Source organism: Mauremys reevesii, linkage group 1 (assembly GCF_016161935.1).
Source record: "Mauremys reevesii isolate NIE-2019 linkage group 1, ASM1616193v1, whole genome shotgun sequence".
NCBI classification, from domain to species: domain Eukaryota; kingdom Metazoa; phylum Chordata; order Testudines; family Geoemydidae; genus Mauremys; species Mauremys reevesii.
In genome coordinates this window covers 11269692-11296342 of record NC_052623.1, presented here as the reverse complement: position 1 = coordinate 11296342, position 26651 = coordinate 11269692, and the positions used below count along the sequence as shown (strand labels likewise).

The 26651-nt window shown below is 49.6% G+C and overlaps 2 protein-coding genes and 1 pseudogene across 2 annotated transcripts; 2 read left to right on the top strand and 1 right to left on the bottom strand.

The window, feature by feature from the left end:
* Positions 1-3031: 3031 nt before the first annotated feature.
* LOC120400947 lies at positions 3032-4053 on the top strand (annotated as a pseudogene).
* Positions 4054-13429: 9376 nt separating this feature from the next.
* On the bottom strand, positions 13430-14392 carry LOC120389070 (olfactory receptor 52K1-like). Its single transcript, XM_039511255.1, has one exon. It carries the CDS (start codon positions 14390-14392, stop codon positions 13430-13432), a length of 963 nt encoding a protein of 320 aa, XP_039367189.1.
* A 9921-nt stretch (positions 14393-24313) lies between these two features.
* Positions 24314-25276, top strand: LOC120373241 (olfactory receptor 52K1-like). The gene has a single exon (XM_039491401.1). The coding sequence runs from the start codon at positions 24314-24316 to the stop codon at positions 25274-25276; it is 963 nt and encodes a 320-aa protein (XP_039347335.1).
* Positions 25277-26651: the final 1375 nt, after the last annotated feature.

The following is a 26651-nucleotide window of genomic DNA, read 5'->3' as shown; positions in this document are numbered from 1 at the left end:
GGGAAGTAGCAGAGAGTTCATTGCTTGGGTTGTTTAAAACGAGACTGGGCAGAGCACTGGGGAATGCACCGTAATGATCAGTTCTGCAATGTCTGAGGGATCTTGGTCTAGGAGGGACCGAAAATGGCTTTTCTATCTCTCATTCCCATGACGCAGGAACAGTTTCTTTTCTCCCAGGACTGAAGAGAAAGCGTTAACTCTGTCTGATGCAGAGGACAAAGTGGAATCAGAGATTCCCAGCTGAACTGCAAGACCCCCCTGCTGGGAGGAGGCGAGTTCTCTCACCCTGGCTATAAATCCACCAAAGGCAGGCAGCTCCGGGTGAGTGTGAGGGAGCCCGTGAGGGAGAGCGAGGCCCTAGGAAAGGAAGGGAGCACTGCAGGATTCTGGTGAGTTCACCCATGAAATCCGATTTGTGTGGGCAAAGGAATTGTACTGTTCTGTAGCCATAGACGGGTGTGAAGCAGAACCTCAGATCCAAACACACCCACATTCTGGGCAAGTTCAAAACCTGATCCAAATTCTGCTGCTGTATATTTTAATTTCCTGTTTCATCTGCGGTTTTGTATTGTTCCCCACCTGATCCAGCTTGGGTGCCTATCGCTAGGCAGCTATGGTATATATTTAGAATGAATGATCTGGTTTTCACCTAAACGAGTGATCTGGTTTTCAATGGGAGTTGATGGGTGTTCAGCACCTCCTAAAAATCAAGCTATGTGCCCAAGCGTGGATGAAGGCAAATACTTTCAACACCCAAAATTGAGAATGTGGTGCTGAGTGGCTCTTTAGACGTTTCACAGGCAGATGACCTCTCTTAATTCCAGCGTTGGCCCTAGTTCCTTTCTGTTAAGGTGCCTGGATTCTGAAAGGGGTTGTGGAATGCAGTTTATGTGAAAGAGACTAGGCGGCTTACAACTGAGGCTCACCTTTTTTTAAAACCTGGCCTTCCGTTCTGAAGGCATCATTTGCACCTGGAAATAGCTGCCCCCACAAATCAGGTGTATAGGGGCCTCCGTGCCCACATTCCTGCTGGCAGATCAATCTGGGTGCAAACAAAGGTGGAAAGCTCTAAGAGCTAATGATGGGATGGAGCCAGGAGCCACGTGTTAAAATTCCTCCACCAAATGATTGGGAAGTTTGGGGGGATTTTGTACGTTCTCTAGATATTGAGAATTATTGACCTTCAGATAACACTCAGAATGTGCAAGGCACTGTACAGACACACACACTATCTCACACACACTCACACATGCACACACAGATACTTTTCTTCATCAACATTAAGCCCTCTGTAACATACGGAGGGGGAGATAAAGGAATACAAACCAAAATACGGACCATTTTTTCCTGCCATTATATGCATCTGTTATGTTAAATACATGCATATCAGCTCTACCCAATGGTCCATTGCTCCTTGGCTGAATGGGTCTTGAGGATGGGTGTGAAGCAGGAATGGGGAGGGGGCCGGTTCAGGGAGGCTATTCTATATTAGGGAGGCAACGTGGGAGACACAGACAGGTGGTTGCTCCATCCCTGGCAGAGTGGAGGGGAGAGGGGACAACACAGGAAGAGAACTGAGTGGATCAGTAAGGAGACGGAGCTGTGAAGGACCCTGAGGATGAGGACAAGGAGCCTGTGGAGGGATTTCATGGTTTGGAGGTGTGAGAAGGGGCATGTGGACCAGAGTGGAGGAGGTTGCCGGAACCAAGGCTGGAGATGATGAGGAGCTGGAGATGGAGGAGAGTTTTTGTTGTGTAGATAGAAGGGTAGGATCTTAGGAACATGATGGAGAGCGACGTGACAGCACTTGGACACACCCTGCACATGCAGGTCGGAGGGGTCAAAGATGTCTGCCAGGTTGTAGCCCTGAGTGAGTGCGAGGCTGGAGGTGTTGTCAGCAGTGATAGAGATCAGGAAAAGGAGAGGGATTGAGTTTGCCCCCCTCCCCTCCCTACTCCCCAGCATAAGAGAGAGTAGGCTGGGGTCAGGGGACTTCCCTTGGAATTCAGTCCCTACTCAACCTTGGTCAGAAATACCCTAACCATGCTGCAAAGCCCATATCTACTGTCCTAACTTCTCACCTGGGCAAGTGTAGGAGTCAGGGGGTGAGTCGCTGTTTGAGGGAGGGAAGGATTTTGCTAATTTCGGCTGGTTTCAGCTGATTTGCTTGATATGTTTTGTGGGTTGGAGCCAATCCGGGTTGATCTTGCACAAGTGCCCAGTGCTCCAAAATAGCAAAATAAATAATTTGAAATCTGAAAGCTGCAAATGTAAATGGAGTACGAAGTTCATCGTTTCTCCCCCAAGCACTCAGGTGCTCTGGTGATGGCACTGAAAGAAACACTCACGATAACACAAAAGGTAGTGAAAATTGGAAAGTCTTCTGAAGATAAGGATTGGTGTCAGAGATCTGATGTGTAGAGCCAACTCCAGATGTGACAGAAATGGATGCAATGTCTGTTGAAATAATAGAGTGGTAGATTTTTAAGGCAAGAACGGTCCATCATGGCCATCTAGCCTGACTTCCTGCATATCACAGGCCAAAGAACCCACCCGATGATTCCTGCATGCAGCCCAGTAACTTGTGGTTGAGCTAGAACATCTCTCTGAGAACATCCAATTTCTATTGAAAGACCCTGAGCCATGGAGAACTTACTAAGCCTCTGATGGTTCTCTTGAACTGGTTAATTCCATCTTAGTTCCAGTAGCACAGTTGCATCTTATTCACAGTTTGCACTCTGAAGGCTTCGACTTCCAGCCACTAGAACTTGTTATGCCTTTGCCTGCCAGATTCAAGAGCCCTGCAGTAGCTGATATCTTATCACTTTGTACTTACACCCCTGGATCCAGGCTTTCATTAATTTGAGGTCCTCGATATTTACTACCCAATCAATGTTTCTATCAGCGCCAGACCTTGTCATCCGTTCCCAATGGAGTTGCACCCCGTGAGCCAGACACATGTGTATAGTGTCTCTTCACCATCTCCTATGTTTTATTGACAGGACAGACATTGATGTGAAACTTGCAGAGGATGCTCCTGCAGGGTAACCTGTCAGCTCCCAATGGCACAGGCATTGATCCATCAGTGTTCTTCCTGACAGGCATCCCGGGGCTGGAAGCTCTGCACCTCTGGATCTCCATCCCCTTCTGCTTAATGTTCACTGTGGCCCTTCTAGGAAACTGCACCCTCCTGTATGCTATCAAGACAGAGCCCTCCCTACAAAAGCCCATGTTCTATTTCCTCGCCATGCTGGCCGTCATCGATCTGGTTTTATCCATAACCACTGTGCCGAAAACACTGAGCATCTTCTGGGTTAATTCCAGGGAGATCAGCTTTAATGCCTGCCTGGTGCAGATGTTTTTCCTGCACTCGTTCAACACCCTGGAGTCTACTCTGCTTGTGGCCATGGCCTTCGACAGGTACGTGGCCATCTGCAACCCCCTGAAGTACGTCACCACCCTGACCAATTCAGTGATAGCAAAGATTGGGCTGGCGGCTTTGGCCCGGGCTATTCTGCCAGTGATCCCTCTGCCCTTCCTCCTCAGCAGGTTGCCCTACTGCGGGTCCCACGTCATCTCCCATTGCTACTGTGAGCACATGGCCGTGGTGAAGCTGGCCTGTGTTGACACCAGGTTCAATAACTTCTATGGGCTCATCATAACTGTCTTCAATGTGGGGCTGGATCTGATGTTCATCTCCCTATCGTATGTCAAGATCCTAAGGGCTGTCTTAAGCCTGGCATCCAAGAAAGAGCAGCTCAAGGCTTTCAGCACCTGTGGCTCCCACCTTGGCTCCATCTTACTATTCTACATTCCTCTGGTCCTCACCGGAACAGTACACAGGTTCGGGAGCCATGTTGCCCCGCACGTACACATCCTGCTGTCCAATTTCTACCTCCTCTTTCCTCCCATGATGAACCCCATTGTGTACGGTATGAAAACCAAACAGATTCGTGACCGGTGCTGCTTCTGTTCCGAGGAAAAGCTTCTAGGCTGAGCAGGAGGGGGCTGCTGAGTGATCAGGAAGCAGAGGATGCAGGAGAGGTTTTCTGAGTTAATTAGACAGCATGTTTGTGGGGGCTTTGTGTATGCTGGGATGGGAACTCCACCTCCGACTCACAGGGAGCCATACACGTCCCCTACATGCGCTTAGCACTGCTGTCCAGAAGGTGATCTTGGCCCTGTCCTTGTCCTCACTTGGCCACATGTGTGGAGTGTGTAGGAGTGTGAGGAGTGTGAAGCCTCCTTGCACCTTCTCTTGCTTTGCTGGAACATCTGGCCTTTATTATTGATACTTCCAGGCACGGCCATGGACATGTATGCTGCAGTAACAAATGCTGTATCTGCCCCTGAAGTTCAGTCACCGCTGAGATGTAGCAACACACCTGGGGCCATTTAGGCACCAGAATAAGTGCTGAGTGCTGGGCTCTTCTGTGCCAAATGTGCCACCATGGAAGCTGCTGGTGCCAACCTTTTCTAGGGGAAACCTGACCTTAGCTGTGGTGTCTGAACATTTGAGAGTCTGCCCCCAGTGTTTTAACCCCACCACACAGAAGCACAACGCACTTCGAAACTTGCCAAATCCTTACCAGCATGATCTCTGGCACAAAGTGTTCCAAGTTAACTTTCTGATACTGACAATATATAAATGAAACAGAGTGGTGTGTGTGTGTGTGTGTGTGTGTGTGTATAAAATACTCAGGAAAAAGTCTTGCTCTGCTTTGCTATCACCTTTGTTCCTGTTGCCTAATATATGCTGGGTAGCATATAGATATATATCACATTCATAATATGTATTATCTGCACCGTATCTATATACTAGTTGTATACATTAAGTACCAAGAACATTAGCCACAAATATTGTAACAAAAGAAGTAGATAAGTTAAAAAAAGAACGAGATCAATTCATACCCTATGAGCCAGGATGGGCAGGGATGGTGTCCCCAGCCTCTGTTTGCTAGAAGCTGGGAATGGGCAACAGGGGATGGATCACTTGATGATTCCCTGTTCTGTTCATTCCCTCTGGGGCACCTGGCATTGGCCAGTGTCAGAAGACAGGATACTGGGCTAGAAGGACCTTTGGTCTGACCCACTATGGCTGTTCTTATGTTCTTAACAGTGATATCGCTGAAACTGGCCTATACCATAATCCTGTTCATTCACTTATGCTTAGTATCCCATAATACCTTGCATTTGCTCAACTAAGCATTTGGCAGAAGCAGAGAGCAGACGTCAAAATGTGTCACTTGTAAAATCATATAAATAATAGCAGCTGAAATTTGTACCTGAGGGAGCCCACTGCCAGTGTAAGGTGAATCTAACATAGCCCCACAGATTCTTTGGAGACTGGTATCGTATCGAACCTTGTTCCTGCACCATACTAATCAACCTGACTGGCACTGGTTATTTGGGTTCTTGAGTATATTTCATAACAAAATAATGAACCAAAGTGTGGCCAAACGATACAATTCACCAACAATTATAGATAGTTTGAATCACCACCCATAGATATCACTGCAGAGATCCTATGGCCCATTTTCCCTGGAAAACTTCTGATTTTTGTGCACCCTGTGGAGTAGCATAAAGAGAAATGGTCCCTCGGCCTCCACGACAGAGCTCCGCCCTGGCTCCCCACCCCTGGCTGAGGCCCTTTCCCCATAGTGGAAGTGCATAGTGCTGGGATGGGAACTCCATCTCCAACTCACAGGGAGCAATACACCATTCCCTACATGCGCTTAGTGCTTCTGCCGGAAGGTGATCTTGGCCATGCCTTGTCCTCTCTCTGCCCCATGTGTGCAGTGCTGGTAACAAAGGGGAGTGTGGAGTGCTGGGCTTGTCTGTCCCAATGTGCCACCATGGACACTGCTGGTGCCAACTTTTCTAGGGGAAATCTGGCCTTAGTTGTGGTGTCTGAACATTTGAGAGTCTGTCCCCAGTTGTTCAACACTGCCACCAGGGCCAGCTCTAGGCACCAGCAAACCAAGCACGTGCTTGAGGCGGCACATTTTCATGGGCGGCATTCCGGCTACCTTTTTTTTTTCTTCCAGAGGCAAAAGCCTAGAGCCAGCCCTGGCAGGAGCAGTGCGTCGTGTGCGGGGGGCGCCCTGGGGCTGCTGCAGTTCACGCCGTGGGAGAGCAGCGCCTGCACCTTGTGGCTGGGCCGGGCAGGCTCTGAGAGGCGGGACACTCGAGCTGGGGGCCACCCTGCGGGGCACACGGATCCGCCTGCAGGTGCGACAGGGTGGCCGCCCTCCCAGTGCCACAGCCGGGGCTGAGCGAAGCGGCCCGAGCCGCCCAGGGATTGTGGCAGGGTGGCCAGAAGCAGCAGCGGGGCTATAGAGGGCGGGGTGCTGCCGTATGGGGCCTGCTGTCCGGCCCTCCGGGGCTCTGCTCCCTCTGGGGCTACCCTGCCCTGGCTCCTCAGCTCTCTGCTGGGGCAGTCCCCGGCTCTGCTCTCCAGGGTCCCGGCCGGTCCTGGAGGCAGGAGCCCTGGCTGGAGGGACCCTGGGCTGAGGCATGGCCTGGGAGCCCCGCTGCTTACCCCGACCCTGCCAGCACTGGACTGGCTGGAGGCGAGGAGGGAGACCAGGACTAGGGTGGCAGGGGGTGCGGGTGGGGTGGGGTGGGGTGGGGGGGAGAGCCCAGAGCTGGGGCGGCAGGGGGTGTGGGTGTGGGGGGAGATAGAGCCCAGGACTGGGGTTGGGGACAGCCACATTTTTTTTGCTTGGGGCAACAAAAACCCTAGAGCCGGCCCTGACTGCGACACAGCAGCACAATGCACCAGGTCGAGAGAGGGGGGCGAGGAACGGTGCATCTTCCTCAAAGGGCACTTCAAAGCTCCCCAAATCCTTACCAGAGTGATCTCGGGCGTTAGTCTATAGGCTTGTTTGCCAGCCTGAGATAGCATTTTGGGGTTGACTTTTTCATACACATATCTTATACTTATATGTGTGAAGAGCAATGAACAAAGACACCGTGTGTTGCATTTCCCACAACCAGATGAGGCGTTTAGTACAAAGGGAAAAGATAAGGGATACAGCTAAAGTGTTACTGGGCACGGTGGGAATGTCATATATGAGCGCACGCTTAAAGACCATCTCAACTCCTTTTCTCAAGCAAGGTCAAACAAGCAGTTAGGAGGGGAAAGAGAAGTTGGGTGAGGGGAGGAGGGGAGAGGCATAAGAAACACTAAAAGCCAAAGAAACCCATCCTCACTCCTTACCCCTCCCATGGGGTACAAAAGAGTTGGGATGAAGACCCCAGATTCACAACCCTCGAAAACGGAACATGACCATAAGTTGTAAGCGGTGTGACTAGGGGTGTGCACTGCAGGTATATTTGGGCCTGCTAAGGAGGAGCAGGGGGGAGTGGGGAATAGGGAATGGAGGCGAGGAGTGGGGAAGAATAGAACACTGGGGAACAGACTCTGCCGGTGTGTAGAGCTGCGGACGTGTTTGCTTGGAACTAACCCCAATAAACATCACCTGGTCTGCACTTCTGGTCTTCTGCTTTCTGTCTGCGTGACAAGAACCAGGGGAGGGGGTGAAGGGAAAGCCCTCTAACATTAGGCACAAAGTATTCAGTGTTCACTTTCTGATACTGACAATAAATAAATGAAACAAAGTGTTGTCTTTCTGTGTGTGTGTGTGTGTGTGTTAATAAAATACTCAGGAAAAACCACCCATAGATATCACTGCAGAGATCCTATGGCCCATTTTCCCTGGAAAACTTCTGATTTTTGTGCACCCTCTGGGGTAGCATAAAGAGAAATGATCCCTCCTTCTCCACGACAGAGCTCCAGATGATAACTGACAGTCAGTGCATGAATGCGTGGCTGGTGAGCAGCCAGCAGGGTGGCTAGTGGAGAGGCACAGCGAGTGGACAATGGTTCGGCTGGTGGAGAGGGGCGGTGGATGAGTGCCTGAGCAGCAGAGCGAGTAAGGTGCTTCCTTACCTCCACCCAGGGTTGCAGGTGAACTCTGCAAATGCACCGTTGAACTCTGGGTCTGCACTGACCAAGGACAGCAACTGTGAGTGGGGTGCACAGAAGGGAACGGCATGCTAAAGGGACTTCTGGGCTGCTGGACTTAAGAACCTGAGGGGAAAAGGACACTGCCCAACTTACTAAGGGATGGGGTTATGTTTGTGAACCCTGTTTGTGGTGTTTTCCCGAATTAGTGCCCAGTTACCACCCGCCTTTAATTAAAAGTTTATTTTCTACACTCAGACTCTGTGCTTGCGAGAGGGGAAGTTTTGCCTCTCAGAGGCGCCCAGGGGTGGTGTGTAATTTTCCTAGGTTACTGAGTGGGGGCTCGAGCTGGTTCTCTGTTGTACTGATGGAAAGGAACCCCTAGATACTGAACCGGGCCCTGGTTGCTGCTGGCTCCGCCTGGCAGAAGGGTAACACCTACAGGGAGCGGGAAGAGGAGCACCTGCTGCTGGAGCCTGGAGAACGGCATCGGTTACTGCTCCTGGACCGGGCTCTAAAGTAGGTACCAGCCCCCAGTGTGCCCCGATTTCCCCACCCTGCCCCTCGGTCTGGGGAATGACCCCGCCATGTCCCGCTGTGCCCCGATTGGACAGGCTCCACGTCAGCTCCTCCCAGCCCGGCTCTGCAGGCGGCAGGTGAGTCCCAGGGGATGGGGACTGAGCGACGGGGAGGGTACAGGTGGAGCAGGGGGCGGGTCCTCAGAGGAAGAGGTGGGGCGGGGCTTCTGGGGAGGAGGCGTGGCAAGGGCGGGGCCTCAAGGGCAGGGGTGTGGCAGAGACGTTCAGTTCTCAGGCATTAGAAAGTTGCCAACCCCCGGTGATGAGCTCCAGGCACACAGTGGGCTGCCGAGGCGCAGGGTGTTGGCGGGGTCTGGCTGTGGCACCTGCCTGGTCCTGTCGCCCTCTGGCTGGCCCTGGTCCCAGCTGAGGCGAGGGGCCGCGCATGCCCTGCGGTGCCCTCCCCTGATGGACGTGAGGCAGCCCAGGGAGGCCAGGCTGGTGCTCACAGCCTCTGGCCTGATTTCCCATTTGATCAATCTGAGGGGACGACGGGCTGCCGGCCCCATGGGCGAGGCGGGAGGGGGCACTATCAACCTGCATCCACTGATAGTGGGGGGCACAATTTAAAGGTTCAGCCACCCCCAGACAACTCGAGTCATCCCCTCCCCCCGGGCAGACCCCATCCTTACCCTCCCTCTCCCCTCCCGGAAAGAAGCCGCCCTCGCCCTGCCGCGCCCAGCTGTAGCTCCTGCCTCTCCCCCCGGGGTGCAGCTTGCAGTTCACCTGGCCTCCGAGCTCACTTGACTGGCTCGGCTCCGACCAGCCGCCTCACAGGGAAGGGGCCCTGCAGCACCATGTGACCGAGCAGGGGCTGGTTCTGAGTCAGCAGGAAACCCACACACAGGAGTGGGGCAGCCCCGGCCCCACCCTGAGCTCCTGGAGGCTGGGTGCTTTCCAGCCATGGCTTCCAAGCCCCCCCCACTTCCCCCCGGCTGTGGACACATGCGCATTAGCCACCATGTGGCCATGGTTAAGTCCCCTCCCCACCCTGGGTCACTATGGAAGATCTGAGCAAACACCAGGGCAGGTGCCTGGGCCCACGGGTCAGCAGCGACCCCACAGTGGGCCCAGCACTGCAAGCCTGGGGTAGGCGTGGAATTTGTCCCCCAAACGTGGCCCCATTGTCCTGGCTGGAGCCGCCCCCCCAAATATTGAAGTCAAACTATGCCTGTGCAGGGGGGCCCTTCTTCCTACCCAAAGAGGAAGTGGTAGCAGCTGCAATTGTGTAGTGTTGCTGCTTATGTTCCACCCCAGAGCTGGCTGCATGTCTGCAATGGGTGGGTGGGTCTGTCCAGAATGAGGTTTGGGGGGGTTGTTCTGGATAAAAGACGCTGTGTACATGTAAGATGTCATTATCCATCTCTTTCCCAAACCAGTGTTCAGTTGTTTTCATAGTCACGTCCAAGCAGAGCCCTAACACACAGGGTGAAGTCCTGCACACTGTGTGCACACTTTTGCACCTGCCCAGTTTAGGTATGTAAATCCCCTGGTGCACACGTCGGTTGAGGGGATTTGCACACTTGTTGTGGGCAAGTAGAATATGGCCTACACTTGCATACACTCTGCTGAGGGTTTGGCCTGCACCTTTTCATGTAGCTGTCGATATGAACAGCCACCCAGGAGGAAAGACCTGGGTTAATCTACATTCACCACTTGCTGTGACTCCCTAGGCTCCAAAGCAAATGTGCTGTGTGGGGAGTAAAGTCAGCAGGGTGTCATTAGCTGAGGTCCCAGCTGCCGGCTCCCACCAAGGCCTGCTGGCAGCTCCACTCCTGGCCCTGTTCCAGCCCCCAGCCTTGGCTGCTGTCCGTGGCTCCCTTCTTGGCCTGGTGGCGAGGCAGGGTGTGGAGCTGCACCTGGCCAAACCCACCTCCAGCTGCAGCCTCCATACATACGTCCGTGTTGTCCCCCCACCCCCGAGCCACAGCCCTGCTCCCAGCCCAGCTCTGAGACGTGGACAGAGGTAAGGGGGGGCGCGACCCTCAAAAGTTTGGGGACCACTGAATGAAAAACTTCTTTCAAATATTCTATGTAAGGCAGAAATCACCTGAATTCACATTTATAGCTGCCTTCCCCACATAATATAAAAAAACCTCTTATACATGTTTAGAAGCAAAGTAGAAGCCGTAAAACTACATTCCGGGATCTGTGTAAACAGACGGGGAGATCATAGATGTTTTATAGTGAGAGAGGTGTCATATTAGCCACAGGCATTAGATTGGCATTCAGTCGCTGATTAAAGCCAAAGGTTTCTGAAAGAGTTTATTGAACTAGATTAAATCTTCATTCCATAAGGCAAGCAAGTAAAAGTGCTCACGTGGGGTATAGCCCTGGAGCGGAGAGACTAGACAGTAGCATTTATATGAATCCTGGGCAGAGAGCCTGGAAGCAAGCGAACTTAGATTTCAAACGCTCTGAAGCACAGAGATACTAGAAGGGTTCAGTTAGGTGGCTTGTTTAAATATTTTCTGAGTCTTCTCTCTTCCGCTTCCTCTTGGAGACTTTGGATTTTTTTCTTGTTGGTTTTTCCCTCTAATATAAAGTACAAATTATTTGATGACACCACATTTTACTCTTTATTTCTGGAAATAGAATGCAGCTCAGATCTTATATTATTTTAGGCTTCATGAGAAATTAAGGACCCCCCTTCAAAACACAAATACAAATAGTTGAAATATGAAGATTAGACACTCTCTGCTTCCCCGTTCCCATGCCCCTAACATGCACACAGACTTGAAATGAACTGATTCTCCAGACCCCAATGGGATAGGCCAGATCTACACTACAGAGATTTGTTGGCACGGCTATTCCAGTCAGGAGTGTGAAAAATACACACCCCTGACAGACATAAGCCATGCCAGGAAAACCCGTGTGATCATTGTATGTGAAGCTATGAAATCTTGTTATGTGAGTTACTAAAATGTGATAGGTTTCAGAGTAGCAGCCATGTTAGTCCATATCCGCCAAAAGAACAGGAGTACTTGTGGCATGTTAGAGACTGACACATTTGTTAGTCTCCAAGGTTCCACAAATACTCCTGTTCTTTTTTTACAAAAATGTGATGTGAGGCTGGAAACACCCAAAACCAGCCTTTCAGGTACAACAATGGAGTAGCCAGACAGTGTTAAGCGCTGTCATCAACACCCATCTAGGGACGAATTTACTAGCACAGTAACTCTGTAGAAGGAAAAAGTAAATGCAGCCTGTGCCTCAAGAATCTGTAAGCCTGCTTGTATCATCAGTCAGGGTGAGATATTGATGATTCAAATCCTATCTAATTTGTATTAGTCTTAGATTGTGATTTTGTTTGATTTCCAAGGTAAGCCGCTTTGATGTGTTTGTTATCTTTCTGTAGTTAATAAACTGATTTATGTTTTATCTTAATCAGTGTGTTTTTGAGTGAAGTGTTTGGGAATCTTAGCTCTGTTAGCAAAGGCTGGTGCAGATCTTCCCCCATTGAGGGGGGAGTGGGCTAATTAATGAGCATGCACCATACAGATTCCTCTGCAGAGTAAAATGGTTTAATTCTGGGTTTTTGATCCAGTAGGGGTGCAAGGCTGGGGACCTGGGAAGTTGACTGGTGCCTCCAATGATGGTTCATGAGTGGCTTAGATAAAGCAGTCAGGTAATTCAGTTGGGTGTGTGGTGCCACCTGCTGTTGTGTTGGGTGATAACAGGACCTGGAAGGGCTGGCTGTAGGTCATCAGCAGAGCACTGTAAGAGACCAACCTAACTCAATAGTAGGGGACACAACGGTTCCAACAGCTTCCAGGCTTCATCAGTGGAGTACATCCCTTCCCAACAACTATATCCTCAAAAGAGTCCTTTGACGATATAGCTTATATCATTTGAAGAGGAGGTTTGCCTATACCAACAAAAGATCTCATTATGCTGATATACACTACATTTCCTTTAGAAGGCTCTGCTGGTGTAGGTATACCAGCAAAGGCTTTCTAGGGTAGCCTACACTAATATGGGGTCTGATCCTGACAGATGGGGACCAATGAACTCTCATTGTAGCCAATGAGAATTGTGGGAGTTCATCACATCTGAGGACTAGCCCCAAAGTTCTTACAGACCTTTTTGATCCTTCTGGGTGAAAGGGGTTAAAACGTGATCCTAATTCATACCCATTACCGACATTAAAGCAAATGGATGGACTCCAATTGACCTAGAGAGGCAAGGTGTGGGAGTTAATATCTTTTATTGGACCAATTTCTATTGGTGAAAGACACAAGTTTTTGAGCTATACAGAGTTCTTCTTCAGGTCACTGATTTTGAAAGAATTGGGCTGGGCCTCATTTCAGCCAAAAATGAGGTGCTGAATTGTATTGAAGTTCCGTTCAAGATTCTTGGGTTAGATTGAAAGATAATAGGATAGGGAACTGGCTATGAGAGAAATGCCATTCACACGCTTTACAACCCCGGAAATCATCTTATTAATATTGAAATAATCTCATTGTCATGGAGGCAGTAGGGCTTAATAGATAGAGAACTGGACTGGGATGTCAGAGACCTAGGATCTATTCTTAGTTCAGTCATTGGGCTGCTGAGTGAGATTAGGTAAGACACTTCACCTCCCTACACTGAAGGGGTGAGCAGGCCTAGCTCTCTTGCCAGTGATGGACAAATGAAGCAGGACACAGCCAAATGTAACTTCCACCACAGCTCAGGGAGAACATGGGGACTGTATGCTGCACAGCGTTCCCACACCAGCATGCACAGACCTTTCACTCCATGGTTTGTGAAGAGCTTTAAAATTGTTCAGGATGCAAGATGCTGCAGAAAGATACATCAGCACTAACAATCCCGGTGCATTTAGAGGGGTGGGGCACTTGCTGATGGCTTTCCCAGCACTAGACTCCACATAAGGTGCAGCCTAGAAGCTTTTCCTTTGGAACAGGAGATGAACTCTGTCGCGAATCTGTTTGGTTTTCACACCGTACACGATGGGGTTCATCATGGGAGGAAAGAGGATGTAGAAATTGGCCAGCAGGATGTGTACGTGCGGGGCGACTTGCTGGCCGAACCTATAAATTGTTGAGGAGAGAACCCCTGGTGTGTAGACAACTAAGATGGCAAAAAGGTGGGCAACACAGGTGCCAAAAGCCTTGAGCTGCTCTTCCTTGGATGCCAGGCTTAAGACAGTCCTCAGGATCTTGACATACGATAGGGAGATGAACATCAGATCGAGCCCCACGATGAAGAGAGCTACAACGATCCCATAGATGTTATTGAACCTGGTGTTGGCACAAGCCAGTTCCAACACGGCCATGTGCTCACAGCAGCTATGGGAGATGACATGGGACCGGCAGTAGGGCAGTCCTCTGAGGAGGAAGGGCAGAGGGAGCATTAGCACAACAGCCCGGACCAAAGCTGCCAGCCCGATCTTTGCTATGACTGAATTGGTCAGGATGGAGGCGTATCTCAGGGGGTTGCAAATGGCCACGTACCTGTCGAAGGCCATGGCCAGCAGCACAGCAGATTCCAGGATGGACATCGAGTGAATGAAAAACATCTGCACCAGGCAGCCGTTAAAGCTGATCTCCCTGGAATTAAACCAGAAGATGCTCAGTATTTTTGGCATGGTGGTTGCTGATAAAACAAGGTTGATGATGGCCAGCATGGCGAGGAAATAGAACATGGGCTTGTGTAGGGAGGGCTCTGTCTTGATAACATACAAGAGGGTGCTGTTTCCTAGAAGGATCACGATGAACACTGAGCAGAAGGGGATGGAGATCCAGAGGTGCAGAGCTTCCAGCCCTGGGATGCCCGTCAGGAAGAACACGGATGGATCAGCGCCTGTGCCATTGGAACCTGACACGTTGTCTTGTTGTGGCATCTCTTTGCAAGTCTGACATCAATGTCTTTCCTGTCAATAAAACAAAAAACATGGAATGAACAGACCCTGTAAATTAAATACATGCTAGGGGCCAGCATCAGCTCTGGAAGAAGTGGATTGACCTCCTGTGGAGTTCATCAGTCATGTTGAAATAGCACTAATCATACAAACCCTTATATTTTTCTGTGCAAAATCATTTAGAGTTTTTAGAATATCATTACAAGTCACGAGTCACTTGGTTACAAGTATCCTACCTGGTGTACCTTGCTACTAGGAGATGCACATTGTTTAGTGTGCATTCTGCCATGATGTACCTAGTATATCTGGCTGCACGGCACATACTTTCAGCCTAGAAATACCTGGCATGTTAAGCTGCATGTAGCAAGACGTACCTGGTACGTTCAGCAGCACACTCTGGGTATTCAGCCCGGATGTACGTAGTACATTGCAGAACATGCATGAGTAGTGCTATTTTGATCTCAGCAATGACCAAGGGTACATCTACACAGGAAGTTTTAGCCCATGGCAGCAAGTCTCAGAGCTCGGATTGACAGACTCGGGGTTCCTCGCTAAAATAAGCTGTGTAGATTCTGTAGCTTGAGTTTCTGGCTCCAACCTGCCTGTTTCAGAGCCCGAGCCTCAACATCTACATAGCTATTCTTAGCGTGGTACCTCGAGAAGCACAAGCCTGCGTCAGGCGGATTGGTTGAAACTATAGTAAAGAACAGAATTATCAGACACATAGATCAACAAGATTTGTTGGGGAAGAGTCAACCTGGCTTTTGTAAAGGGAAATCATGTCTCACCAGTCTAGCAGAACTCTTTGAAGAGGTCAACAAACATGTGGAGAAGGGTGATCCAGAGGACATAGTGTATTTCAATTTTCAGGACAAGGTTCCTCACAAAAGGCTCTTAAGAAAAGTAAGTTGTCATGGGATAGGAGGGAAGGTCCTCTCCTGGGTCAATAACTGGTTAAAAGACAGGAAACAAAGGTAGGAATAAATGATCAGTTTCCACAATGGAGAAAGATAAATAGCACTTCTCCCCAGGTATCTGTACTGGTACCAGGGCTGATCAACATATTCATAAATGATCTGGAAAAAGGAGTAAACAGCGAGTTAGGTGGCAACATTAGCAGATGATACAAAATTACTCAAGACAGTTATGTCCAAACAAGACTGTGAAGAGTTACAAAGCGATCTCACAAAACTGGATGAAATTCAATGTTGATAAATGCAAAGCAATTCACATTGGAAAACATAATCCCAATTATACATAGAAATTGGGTCTAAATTAGATGTTACGACTCAAGAAAGGTCTTGGAGTCATTGTGCATAGTGCTCTAAAAACATCCACTCAATGTACAGCAGTCGTCAAAAAAGCAAACACTCTATATTTGAAATGGAAAAGGCAGAGAGAAGGGAAAAATGACCACAGGGGGATAGGATAGAGGTCTATAAAATCATGACTGGTGTGGAGGAAGAGAACAGGGAAGTGTTATTTACTCCTTCACATAATAAAAGAACCAGGGGACACCCAATGAAATTAGTAGGCAGCAGGTTTAAAACAACCAGGAGGAAGTACTTCTTCACACAATACACAATCAACCTAGGGAACTTGTTGGCAGGGAATGCTGTGAAGGCCAAAAGTCTAACTGGGTTTAAAAAAGAATTAGATCAGTTCCTGGAGGATAGGTCCATTGGTGGCTATCAGCCCAGACGGTCAGAGATGCAACTCCATGACCTGCGTGTCCTAAGTCTCTGACTGCCAGAAGCTGGGACTGGATGACAGAGGATGGCTCACTCAATTATTGCCCTGTTCTGTTCTTTGCCTCTGAAGCATGTGGCACTGGCCATGGTTGGAAGAAGGACACTGGGCTAGTCAGGCCAACGATCTCATCCAATCTGACTGTTCTTATGTAACATGTTGTGTGATACTTGTCTGAGGCCTCAAAACTAGACAGTTTCATGGCTAAAACTCCCTGCTCCCAGGCCTATGCAGCACTCCCCCCGCCTCCACTGAAATACTTCAGGACTGTCAGGCCACGCTTATGCAGCTTCTGGCTTGGGGAAAACTAGAAATGTCACACCAAGAAAGTCTGACTTAAGTAATGTCTTCCTGAAGCTTTGTCTGCGCTCGGCGTGTAAGGTCTGTATAGCTACACACCACATTGAAAAGCAGGCGTGTAGCTGCAAATGGCAGTGACGGGCTCTGGCAGTGGGGAGGCAGCAGGTAAAGGCTCCTTACTACCAGAGCCTTTCCCCACTGCTGGAGCCTTTCTCTGCAATGGGGAAAGGCTCCGGCAGCAGGGAGGCAGTGGGACACTCAGTGGTGTCACAGCTTGAGTGTGTGGAGAACTGTGTAGGGTATGGACATTAAAGTTCTGCCATACCTGCACTCTTCGTGCCTAAGCAGGGCCTCTCCACCCACATGGCTATTCATCCCCATGCTAGCTGGGCACGCAGTGTCGGCACTCCACATGCTGCCGTAAAGGTGGACATACCGTCAGATTCAGAAGCAAACAGATTCAGATGAACCCCTTTATGCTTATTTATATTGCAGCAGGAGGATTGTAGTGTGGTGCATGGCTGCAGCACACATGTATTCAAAACAGACTTTGGAGAGAAGAAATCCTATGATATAAAAATCCAAATCAACAGAGATGCAGAGACTATTTTGACAAAGGGGAAAAGTACTACAAGCTGCTACAGCCCATATCTTTCTAAGGTTGTAGAAAAATTGGTAATTATTTCATGAACTGAGAAAAAATTGTGATCAGATAATTATGGAGTCATAGATTTTAAGGCAAGGAGAGACCATTCTGATCACCTGCTCTGACCTCCTGAATAACACAGGCCACAGAATTTCACCAGGTGAGTTCTGCATCTAGCCCATAATGTCTCTTGGAGTTAGAGCGTATCACTGAGAAAGGCGTCAAGTCTTGATTCAAAGACTTCAGGTGATGGCGACCAAGCACATCCCTAGCTAAGTTGTTCCAAATGTTAGTTTGCCTGGCTCTAGGAGTGTGCACGTTGTTCAAGTGAGCCCAGTTTAGCAAGCGACTGAGATTATTTTATAGGACTGCCCTGTCCTAATCATTACTTGCCTTTCTGCCAAAACATATGTCCCTCAGACTGAAATCGCCCATGATAACAGCATTACACAATAGAGAGTCTCTTCCAATGCACTTGTACCAGGGGAGAGAACTATGGCTCTGTGCATAACACAAACGCCCTTGATCTTCTGAGTACTCAATGGTTTCTTCACATAGTTTTTTTTTTTTTTGGTTTGGTTTTTGATGGAACTAAATAGTTCCCTTCTATATGACTCACCTCACTTATACGGGTCTGCTCTCACTTATAGGGATGTAAATCCAGACTCATTCCAGGTTTACACCAGACAACAGATTTGGCCCAAAGCTTTCCATTTGCTTTTAAAACCTCATATTTAGAAAGATCCTTGATTAGTTTAACTATAAACTATCCCAGCTCACCTGAACCCTGGCTGCATCTTCTTCCTTCTCAACACATGCTGAAGTCACACACAAACTGTAGGATTCGCCACTCGGCCGGGATCAACCGGGTGAGAGTATTTATGTCTCCTAATGACGCCCTGCTGACTACTCCCCAGGTAGGAGGTGAGACACTTGGGTCATTATAGCGGCACATTTGCTTTGGAGCCTAGGGAGTCACAGCAAGTGGTGAATGTAGATTAACCCAGGTCTTTCCTCCTGGGTGGCTGTTCATATCGACAGCTACATGAAAAGGTGCAGGCCAAACCCTCAGCAGAGTGTATGCAAGTGTAGGCCATATTGTACTCGCCCACAACAAGTGTGCAAATCCCCTCAACCGACGTGTGCCCCAGGGGATTTACATACCTAAACTGGGCAGGTGCAAAAGTGCGCACACAGTGTGCAGGACTTCACCTTGTGTGTTAGGGCTCTGCTTGAACTTGACTAGGAGGACAACTGAACACTGGTTTGGGAAAGAGATGGATAATGACATCTTACATGGACACGGCCTCTTTGATCCAGAACAACCCCCCCAAACCTCATTCTAGACAAATCCACTCACCCATTGCAGACATGCAGCCAGGTCTGGGGTGGAACATAAGTAGCAACACTTCACAATTGCAGCTGCTACCACTTCCTCTTTGGGTAGGAAGAAGGGCCTCCCTGCATAGGCATAGTTTGACTTCAATATTTGGGGGGTGGTTCCAGCCAGGACAAAGGGGCCACGTTTGGGGGACAAATTCCACGCCTACCCCAGGCTTGCAGTGCTGGGCCCACTGTGGGGTTGCTGCTGGCCCGTGGGCCTGGGCATCTGCCTTGTTGTCTCTTCAGGTCTTGCATAGGGAGCCTAGGGGTGGGGGATTTAACCCTGGCCACACAGTGGCTAATGCGCATGTGTCCACAGCCAGGGAGCCTTGGAAGCCATGGCTGGAAAGCACCCAGCCTCCAGGAGCTCAGGGTGGGGCCGGGGCTGCCCCACTCCTGTGTGTGGGTTTCCTGCTGACTCAGAACCAGCCCCTGCTCGGTCACATGGTGCTGCCGGGCCCCTTCCCTGTGAGGCGGCTGGTCGGAGCTGAGCCAGTCAAGTGAGCTCGGAGGCCAGGTGAACTGCAAGCTGCACCCCGGGGGAGAGGCAGGAGCTACAGCTGGGCGCGGCAGGGCGAGGGCGGCTTCTTTCCGGGAGGGGAGAGGGAGGGTAAGGGTGGGGTCTGCCCGGGGGGAGGGGGTGATTCGAGTTGTCTGGGGGTGGCCGAACCTTTACATTGTGCCCCCCACTATCAGTGGATGCAGGTTGATAGTGCCCCCTCCCGCCTCGCCCACCGGGCCAGCAGCTCCCCTCAGACTGACCAAATGGGAAATCAGGCCAGGGGCTGTGAGCACCAGCCTGGCCTCCCCCACCTGCAGGGCGTGCGCGGCCCCTCACCTCAGCTGGGACCAGGGCCAGCCAGAGGGCGACGGGACCAGGCAGGTGCCACAGTCAGACCCCGCCAACACTCTGCACCTCAGCAGCCCACTGTGTGCCTGGAGCTCATCACCGGGGGTTGGCAACTTTCTAATGCCTGAAAGTTGCACACCCCTGTCCCAACCCACCCCCGGAGGCTCCGCCCCTCCCCAACTCACATTCTAGCAGCCTCAATTTCCCCCGGTAGGTGATGTGACAGTGGATGTTACAATCTCCTACACTTTCTGTGCTAACCAGGCATGCTGTGTAGCTGGTGCCCAATGACTGTCACAGTCAAATTAATACGTGGCTGCATTTCAGTGCTGGCTACGTATACACAGTCCAGGAGTGCAGGAATCTCTAGTGGAAATTCCTGTTGCAAATTTTCACCTTGTTCCAAGTGCCAGACTAAGATTGTAACAGATCTACTGGTTCCTTCAGCTACGGATCCTCCAGTGGAAACCAAGAGAGACCAGTAAAAGTCTACACCAGAGGTCGACAACCTTTCAGCAGTGATGTGCTGAGTCTTCATTTATTCACTCTAATTTAAGGTTTTGCGTGCCAGTCATACATTTTAACGTTCTTAGAAGGTCTCTTTCTATAAGTCTATAATATAGAACTAAACTATTGTTGTATGTAAAGTAAATAAGGTTTTTAAAATATTTAAGAAACTTCATTTAAAATTAAATAAAATGCAGAGCCTTCCGGACCAGTGGCCAGGACCCAGACAGTGTGAGTGCCACTGAAAATCAGCTCGCATGCCGCCTTCGGCACCCGTGCCATAGGTTGCCTACCCCTAGTCCACACAGACCAGAAGATATCAAGAGAGAGGAGGAGAAAGACCAGTTCAAGGATTCCTATGGAGTCTACTGGAATTTCCACCAGGGATAACAAATCCCCCAAATCTTGGCCCCAAGTTTAAGATCAACCAAGTCTTTTTGAAGGTTTTGAAAAGCCGAGGGAACTCCACCCCACTGAATTGCTTTTTGTTTTCACTGCACCTCATCCCTTCTGGGGTCTAGCTAGAAATGGAAGCAGAAGAGCTGAAATCTCACAAGAATGGCTGCCTTGCCATATTGGCAGGTGGACTGCGGTCAGGAAGTGCCAGCACTGCCATGAAACTGCCTCTTCTTAGGGTCCGTCTCCACGGCAAACCCCCCTCCCCTGCGAAGCAAGTCTTAGAGTCTGGGTGAACTTTCTCGGGCTCACGGTACAGGGCTAAAGATAGCAGTGTAGCCATTTCTGCTCGGGCTGGAACCTGGGCTCTGAAAGCCGGTGAGGGAGGAAGGCCCAGAGCCTGGACTTCACCCTGAGCGGGAACATCTTCACTGCTCTTTTGAGCCCCGCAGCCTGAACCCTGCGAGCCAGAGTCAATTGACCTGGGCTCTGAGATGCTGCCATGTTTTGGGGGTTTTTATTTCAGTGTAGACTTATTTATAGTCAAGAGGATCCACTTGTTGCACCGAATGTCTCCCCATTGTTCACAGGGTTACTGAATGCCTCAGGGGAGTGTGGGGCTGAAATGAGGTGAGATTCCTTCTTGGGAAGTTTATCGCACCCGGGAACTGAAACATCAGCACAGATGGGAAACTCTGTAGGGCACCTTTTCATTACACGTGCGTACAGCACCTGGCATGATGGGGCTCGGTTTCCAGGCTGAGGCCTCTCAGCACTATCCCAATGCAAACTAAAAATAATAACATAACTAGGCCGACTGTGGAGTAAATATCTCTGAGGCTGTATTGCCTTTTCGCACTCCTAAGGCCTCTCCCCATGAGTGGTGTGCAGTAGCTAGCTTGTATTCGTAGTGACTGCGGACTGTTCAATATTCAGCCAGAAAGCAGCTGCAGTCGATTTGTCCAGCCAGGGTGACCCTCTCGCGTAGCCAGTGAAGGTACTCCGGACACTAATGGACTCCCCAGGGTGGATACAGCCTCCTAAGGGAAGTAGCAGAGAGTTCATTGCTTGGGTTGTTTAAAACGAGACTGGGCAGAGCACTGGGGAATGTACCGTAATGATCAGTTCTGCAATGGCTAAGGGATCTTGGTCTAGGAGGGACCGAAAATGGCTTTTCTATCTCTCATTCCCACGACGCAGGAACAGTTTCTTTTCTCCCAGGACTGAAGAGAAAGCGTTAACTCTGTCTGATGCAGAGGACAAAGTGGAATCAGAGATTCCCAGCTGAACTGCAAGACCCCCCTGCTGGGAGGAGGCGAGTTCTCTCACCCTGGCTATAAATCCACCAAAGGCAGGCAGCTCCGGGTGAGCGTGTGGACCTCACACAGCCCGTGAGGGAGAGCGAGGCCCTAGGAAAGGAAGGGAGCACTGCAGGATTCTGGTGAGTTCACCCATGAAATCCGATTCATGTGGGCAAAGGAATTGTACTGTTCTGTAGCCATAGACGGGTGTGAAGCAGAACCTCAGATCCAAACACACCCACATTCTGGGCAAGTTCAAAACCTGATCCAAATTCTGCTGCTGTATATTTTAATTTCCTGTTTCATCTGCGGTTTTGTATTGTTCCCCACCTGATCCAGCTTGGGTGCCTATCGCTAGGCAGCTATGGTCTATATTTGGAATGAATGATCTGGTTTTCACCTAAACGAGTGATCTGGTTTTCAATGGGAGCTGATGAGTGTTCAGCACCTCCTAAAAATCAAGCTATGTGCCCAAGCGTGGATGAAGGCAAATACTTTCAACACCCAAGATTGAGAATGTGGTGCTGAGTGGCTCTTTAGCCGTTTCACAGGCAGATGACCTCTCTTAACTCCAGCGTTGGCCCTAGTTCCTTTCTGTTAAGGTGCCTGGGATTGTGGAATGCAGTTTATGTGAAAGAGACTAGGCGGCTTACATCTGAGGCTCACTTTTTTTTAAAACCTGGCCTTCCGTTCTGAAGGCATCATTTGCACCTGGAAATAGCTGCCCCCACAAATCAGGTGTATAGGGGCCTCTGTGCCCACATTCCTGCTGGCAGATCATTGTGGGTGCAAACAAAGGTGGAAAGCTCTAAGAGCTAATGATGGGATGGAGCCAGGAGCCACGTGTTAAAATTCCTCCACCAAATGATTGGGAAGTTTGGGGGGATTTTGTACGTTCTCTAGATATTGAGAATTATTGACCTTCAGATAACACTCAGAATGTGCAAGGCACTGTACAGACACACACACTATCTCACACACACTCACACATGCACACACAGATACTGTTCTTCATCAACATTAAGCCTTCTGTAACATACGGAGGGGGAGATAAAGGAATACAAACCAAAATACGGACCATTTTTTCCTGCCATTATATGCATCTGTTATGTTAAATACATGCATATCAGCTCTACCCAATGGTCCATTGTTCCTTGGCTGAGTGGGTCTTGAGGATGGGTGTGAAGCAGGAATGGGGAGGGCGCCGGTTCAGGATGGCTATTCTATATTAGGGAGGCAACGTGGGAGACACAGACAGGTGGTTGCTCCATCCCTGGCAGAGTGGAGGGGAGAGGGGATGACACAGGAAGAGAACTGAGTGGATCAGTAAGGAGACGGAGCTGTGAAGGACCCTGAGGATGAGGACAAGGAGCCTGTGGAGGGATTTCATGGTTTGGAGGTGTGAGAAGGGGCATGTGGACCAGAGTGGAGGAGGTTGCCGGAACCAAGGCTGGAGATGATGAGGAGCTGGAGATGGAGGAGAGTTTTTGTTGTGTAGATAGAAGGGTAGGATCTTAGGAACATGATGGAGAGCGACATGACAGCACTTGGACACACCCTGCACATGCAGGTCGGAGGGGTCAAAGATGTCTGCCAGGTTGTAGCCCTGAGTGAGTGCGAGGCTGGAGGTGTTGTCAGCAGTGATAGAGATCAGGAAAAGGAGAGGGATTGAGTTTGCCCCCCTCCCCTCCCTACTCCCCAGCATAACAGAGAGTAGGCTGGGGTCAGGGGACTTCCCTTGGAATTCAGTCCCTACTCAACCTTGGTCAGAAATACCCTAACCATGCTGCAAAGCCCATATCTACTGTCCTAACTTCTCACCTGGGCAAGTGTAGGAGCCAGGGGGTGGGTCGCTGTTTGAGGGAGGGAAGGGTTTTGCTAATTTCGGCTGGTTTCAGCTGATTTGCTTGATATGTTTTGTGGGTTGGAGCCAATCCGGGTTGATCTTGCACAAGTGCCCAGTGCTCCAAAATAGCAAAATAAATAATTTGAAATCTGAAAGCTGCAAATGTAAATGGAGTACGAAGTTCATCGTGTCTCCCCCAAGCACTCAGGTACTCTGGTAATGGCACTGAAAGAAACACTCACGATAACACAAAAGGTAGTGAAAATTGGAAAGTCTTCTGAAGATAAGGATTGGTGTCAGAGATCTGATGTGTAGAGCCAACTCCAGACGTGACTGAAATGGATGCAATGTCTGTTGAGATAATAGAGTGGTAGATTTTTAAGGCAAGAACGGTCCATCATGGCCATCTAGCCTGACTTCCTGCATATCACAGGCCAAAGAACCCACCCGATGATTCCTGCATGCAGCCCAGTAACTTGTGGTTGAGCTAGAACATCTCTCTGAGAACATCCAATCTCTATTGAAAGACCCTGAGCCATGGAGAACTTACTAAGCCTCTGATGGTTCTCTTGAACTGGTTAATTCCATCTTAGTTCCAGTAGCACAGTTGCATCTTATTCACAGTTTGCACTCTGAAGGTTTCAACTTCCAGCCACTAGAACTTGTTATGCCTTTGCCTGCCAGATTCAAGAGCCCTGCAGTAGCTGATATCTTATCACTTTGTACTTACACCCCTGGATCCAGGCTTTCATTAATTTGAGGTCCTCGATATTTACTACCCAATCAATGTTTCTATCAGCGCCAGACCTTGTCATCCGTTCCCAATGGAGTTGCACCCTGTGAGCCAGACACATGTGTATAGTGTCTGTTCACCATCTCCTATGTTTTATTGACAGGACAGACATTGATGTGAAACTTGCAGAGGATGCTCCTGCAGGGTAACCTGTCAACTCCCAACGGCACAGGCTCTGATCCATCCGTGTTCTTCCTGACGGGCATCCCGGGGCTGGAAGCTCTGCACCTCTGGATCTCCATCCCCTTCTGCTTAATGTTCACCATGGCCCTTCTAGGAAACTGCACCATCTTGTATACTATCAAGACAGAGCCCTCCCTACACAAGCCCATGTTCTATTTCCTCTCCATGCTGGCCGTCATCGATCAGGTTTTATCCACAACCACTGTGCCGAAAACACTGAGCATCTTCTGGTTTAATTCCAGGGAGATCAGCTTTAATGCCTGCCTGGTGCAGATGTTTTTCCTGCACTCGTTCAACACCCTGGAGTCTACTCTGCTGCTGGCCATGGCCTTCGACAGGTACGTGGCCATCTGCAACCCCCTGAAGTACGTCACCACCCTGACCAATTCAGTGATAGCAAAGATCGGGCTGGTGGCTTTGGCCCGGGCTATTCTGCCAGTGATCCCTCTGCCCTTCCTCCTCAGCAGGCTGCCCTACTGCGGGTCCCACGTCATCTCCCATTGCTACTGTGAGCACATGGCCGTGGTGAAGCTGGCCTGTGTTGACACCAGGTTCAATAACTTCTATGGGATCATCATAACTGTCTTCAATGTGGGGCTGGATCTGATGTTCATCTCCCTATCGTATGTCAAGATCCTAAGGGCTGTCTTAAGCCTGGCATCCAAGAAAGAGCAGCTCAAGGCTTTCAGCACCTGTGGCTCCCACCTTGGCGCCATCTTACTATTCTACATTCCTCTGGTCCTCACCGCAACGGTACACAGATTCGGGAGCGATGTTGCCCCGCATGTACACATCCTGCTGGCCAATTTCAACCTCCTCTTTCCTCCCATGGTGAACCCCATTGTGTACGGTATGAAAACCAAACAGATTCGTGACCGGGTGCTGCTTCTGTTCCGAGGGAAAAGCTTCTAGGCTGAGCAGGAGGGGGCTGCTGAGTGATCAGGAAGCAGAGGATGCAGGAGAGGTAATTAGACAGCATGTTTGTGGGGGCTTTGTGTACGCGGGGATGGGAACTCCACCTCCGACTCACAGGGAGCCATACACGTCCCCTACACGAGCTTAGCATTGCTGTCCAGAAGGTGATCTTGGCCATGACCTTGTCCTCACTTGGCCACATGTGTGGAGTGTGTAGGAGTGTGAGGAGTGTGAAGCCTCCTTGCACCTTCTCTTGCTTTGCTGGAACATCTGGCCTTTATTATTGATACTTCCAGGCACGGCCATGGACATGTATGCTGCAGTAACAAATGCTGTATCTGCCCCTGAAGTTCAGTCACCGCTGAGATGTAGCAACACACCCGGGGCCATTTAGGCACCAGAATAAGTGCTGAGTGCTGGGCTCTTCTGTGCCAAATGTGCCACCATGGAAGCTGCTGGTGCCAACCTTTTCTAGGGGAAACCTGACCTTAGTTGTGGTGTCTGAACATTTGAGAGTCTGCCCCCAGTGGTTTAACCCCACCACACAGAAGGACAAGGCACTTCGAACTTGCCAAATCCTTACCAGCATGATCTCTGGCACAAAGTGTTCCAAGTTAACTTTCTGATACTGACAATATATAAATGAAACAGAGTGTTGTGTGTGTGTGTGTGTATAAAATACTCAGGAAAAAGTCTTGCTCTGCTTTGCTATCACCTTTGATCCTGTTGCATAATATATGCTGGGTAGCATATAGATATATATCACATTCATAATATGTATTACCTGCACCATATCTATATACTAGTTGTATCTATTAAGTACCAAGAACGTTAGCCACAAATATTGTAACAAAAGAAATAGATAAGTTAAAAAAAGAACGAGATCAATTCATACCCTATGAGCCAGGATGGGCAGGGATGGTGTCCCCAGCCTCTGTTTGCTAGAAGCTGGGATTGGGCAACAGGGGATGGATCACTTGAGGATTCTCTGTTCTGTTCATTCCCTCTGGGGCACCTGGCATTGGCCAGTGTCAGAAGACAGGATACTGGGCTAGAAGGACCTTTGGTCTGACCCACTATGGCTGTTCTTATGTTCTTAACAGTGATATCGCTGAAACTGGCCTATACCATAATCCTGTTCATTCACTTATGTTTAGTATCCCATAATACCTTGCATTTGCTCAACTAAGCATTTGGCAGAAGCAGAGAGCAGTCTTGTCAAAATGTGTCATTTGTAAAATCATATAAATAATAGCAGCTGAAATTTGTACCTGAGGGAGCCCACCGCCACTGTAAGGTGAATCTAACATAGCCCCACAGGTTCTTTGGAGACTGGTATCGTATCGAACCTTGTTCCTGCACCATACTAATC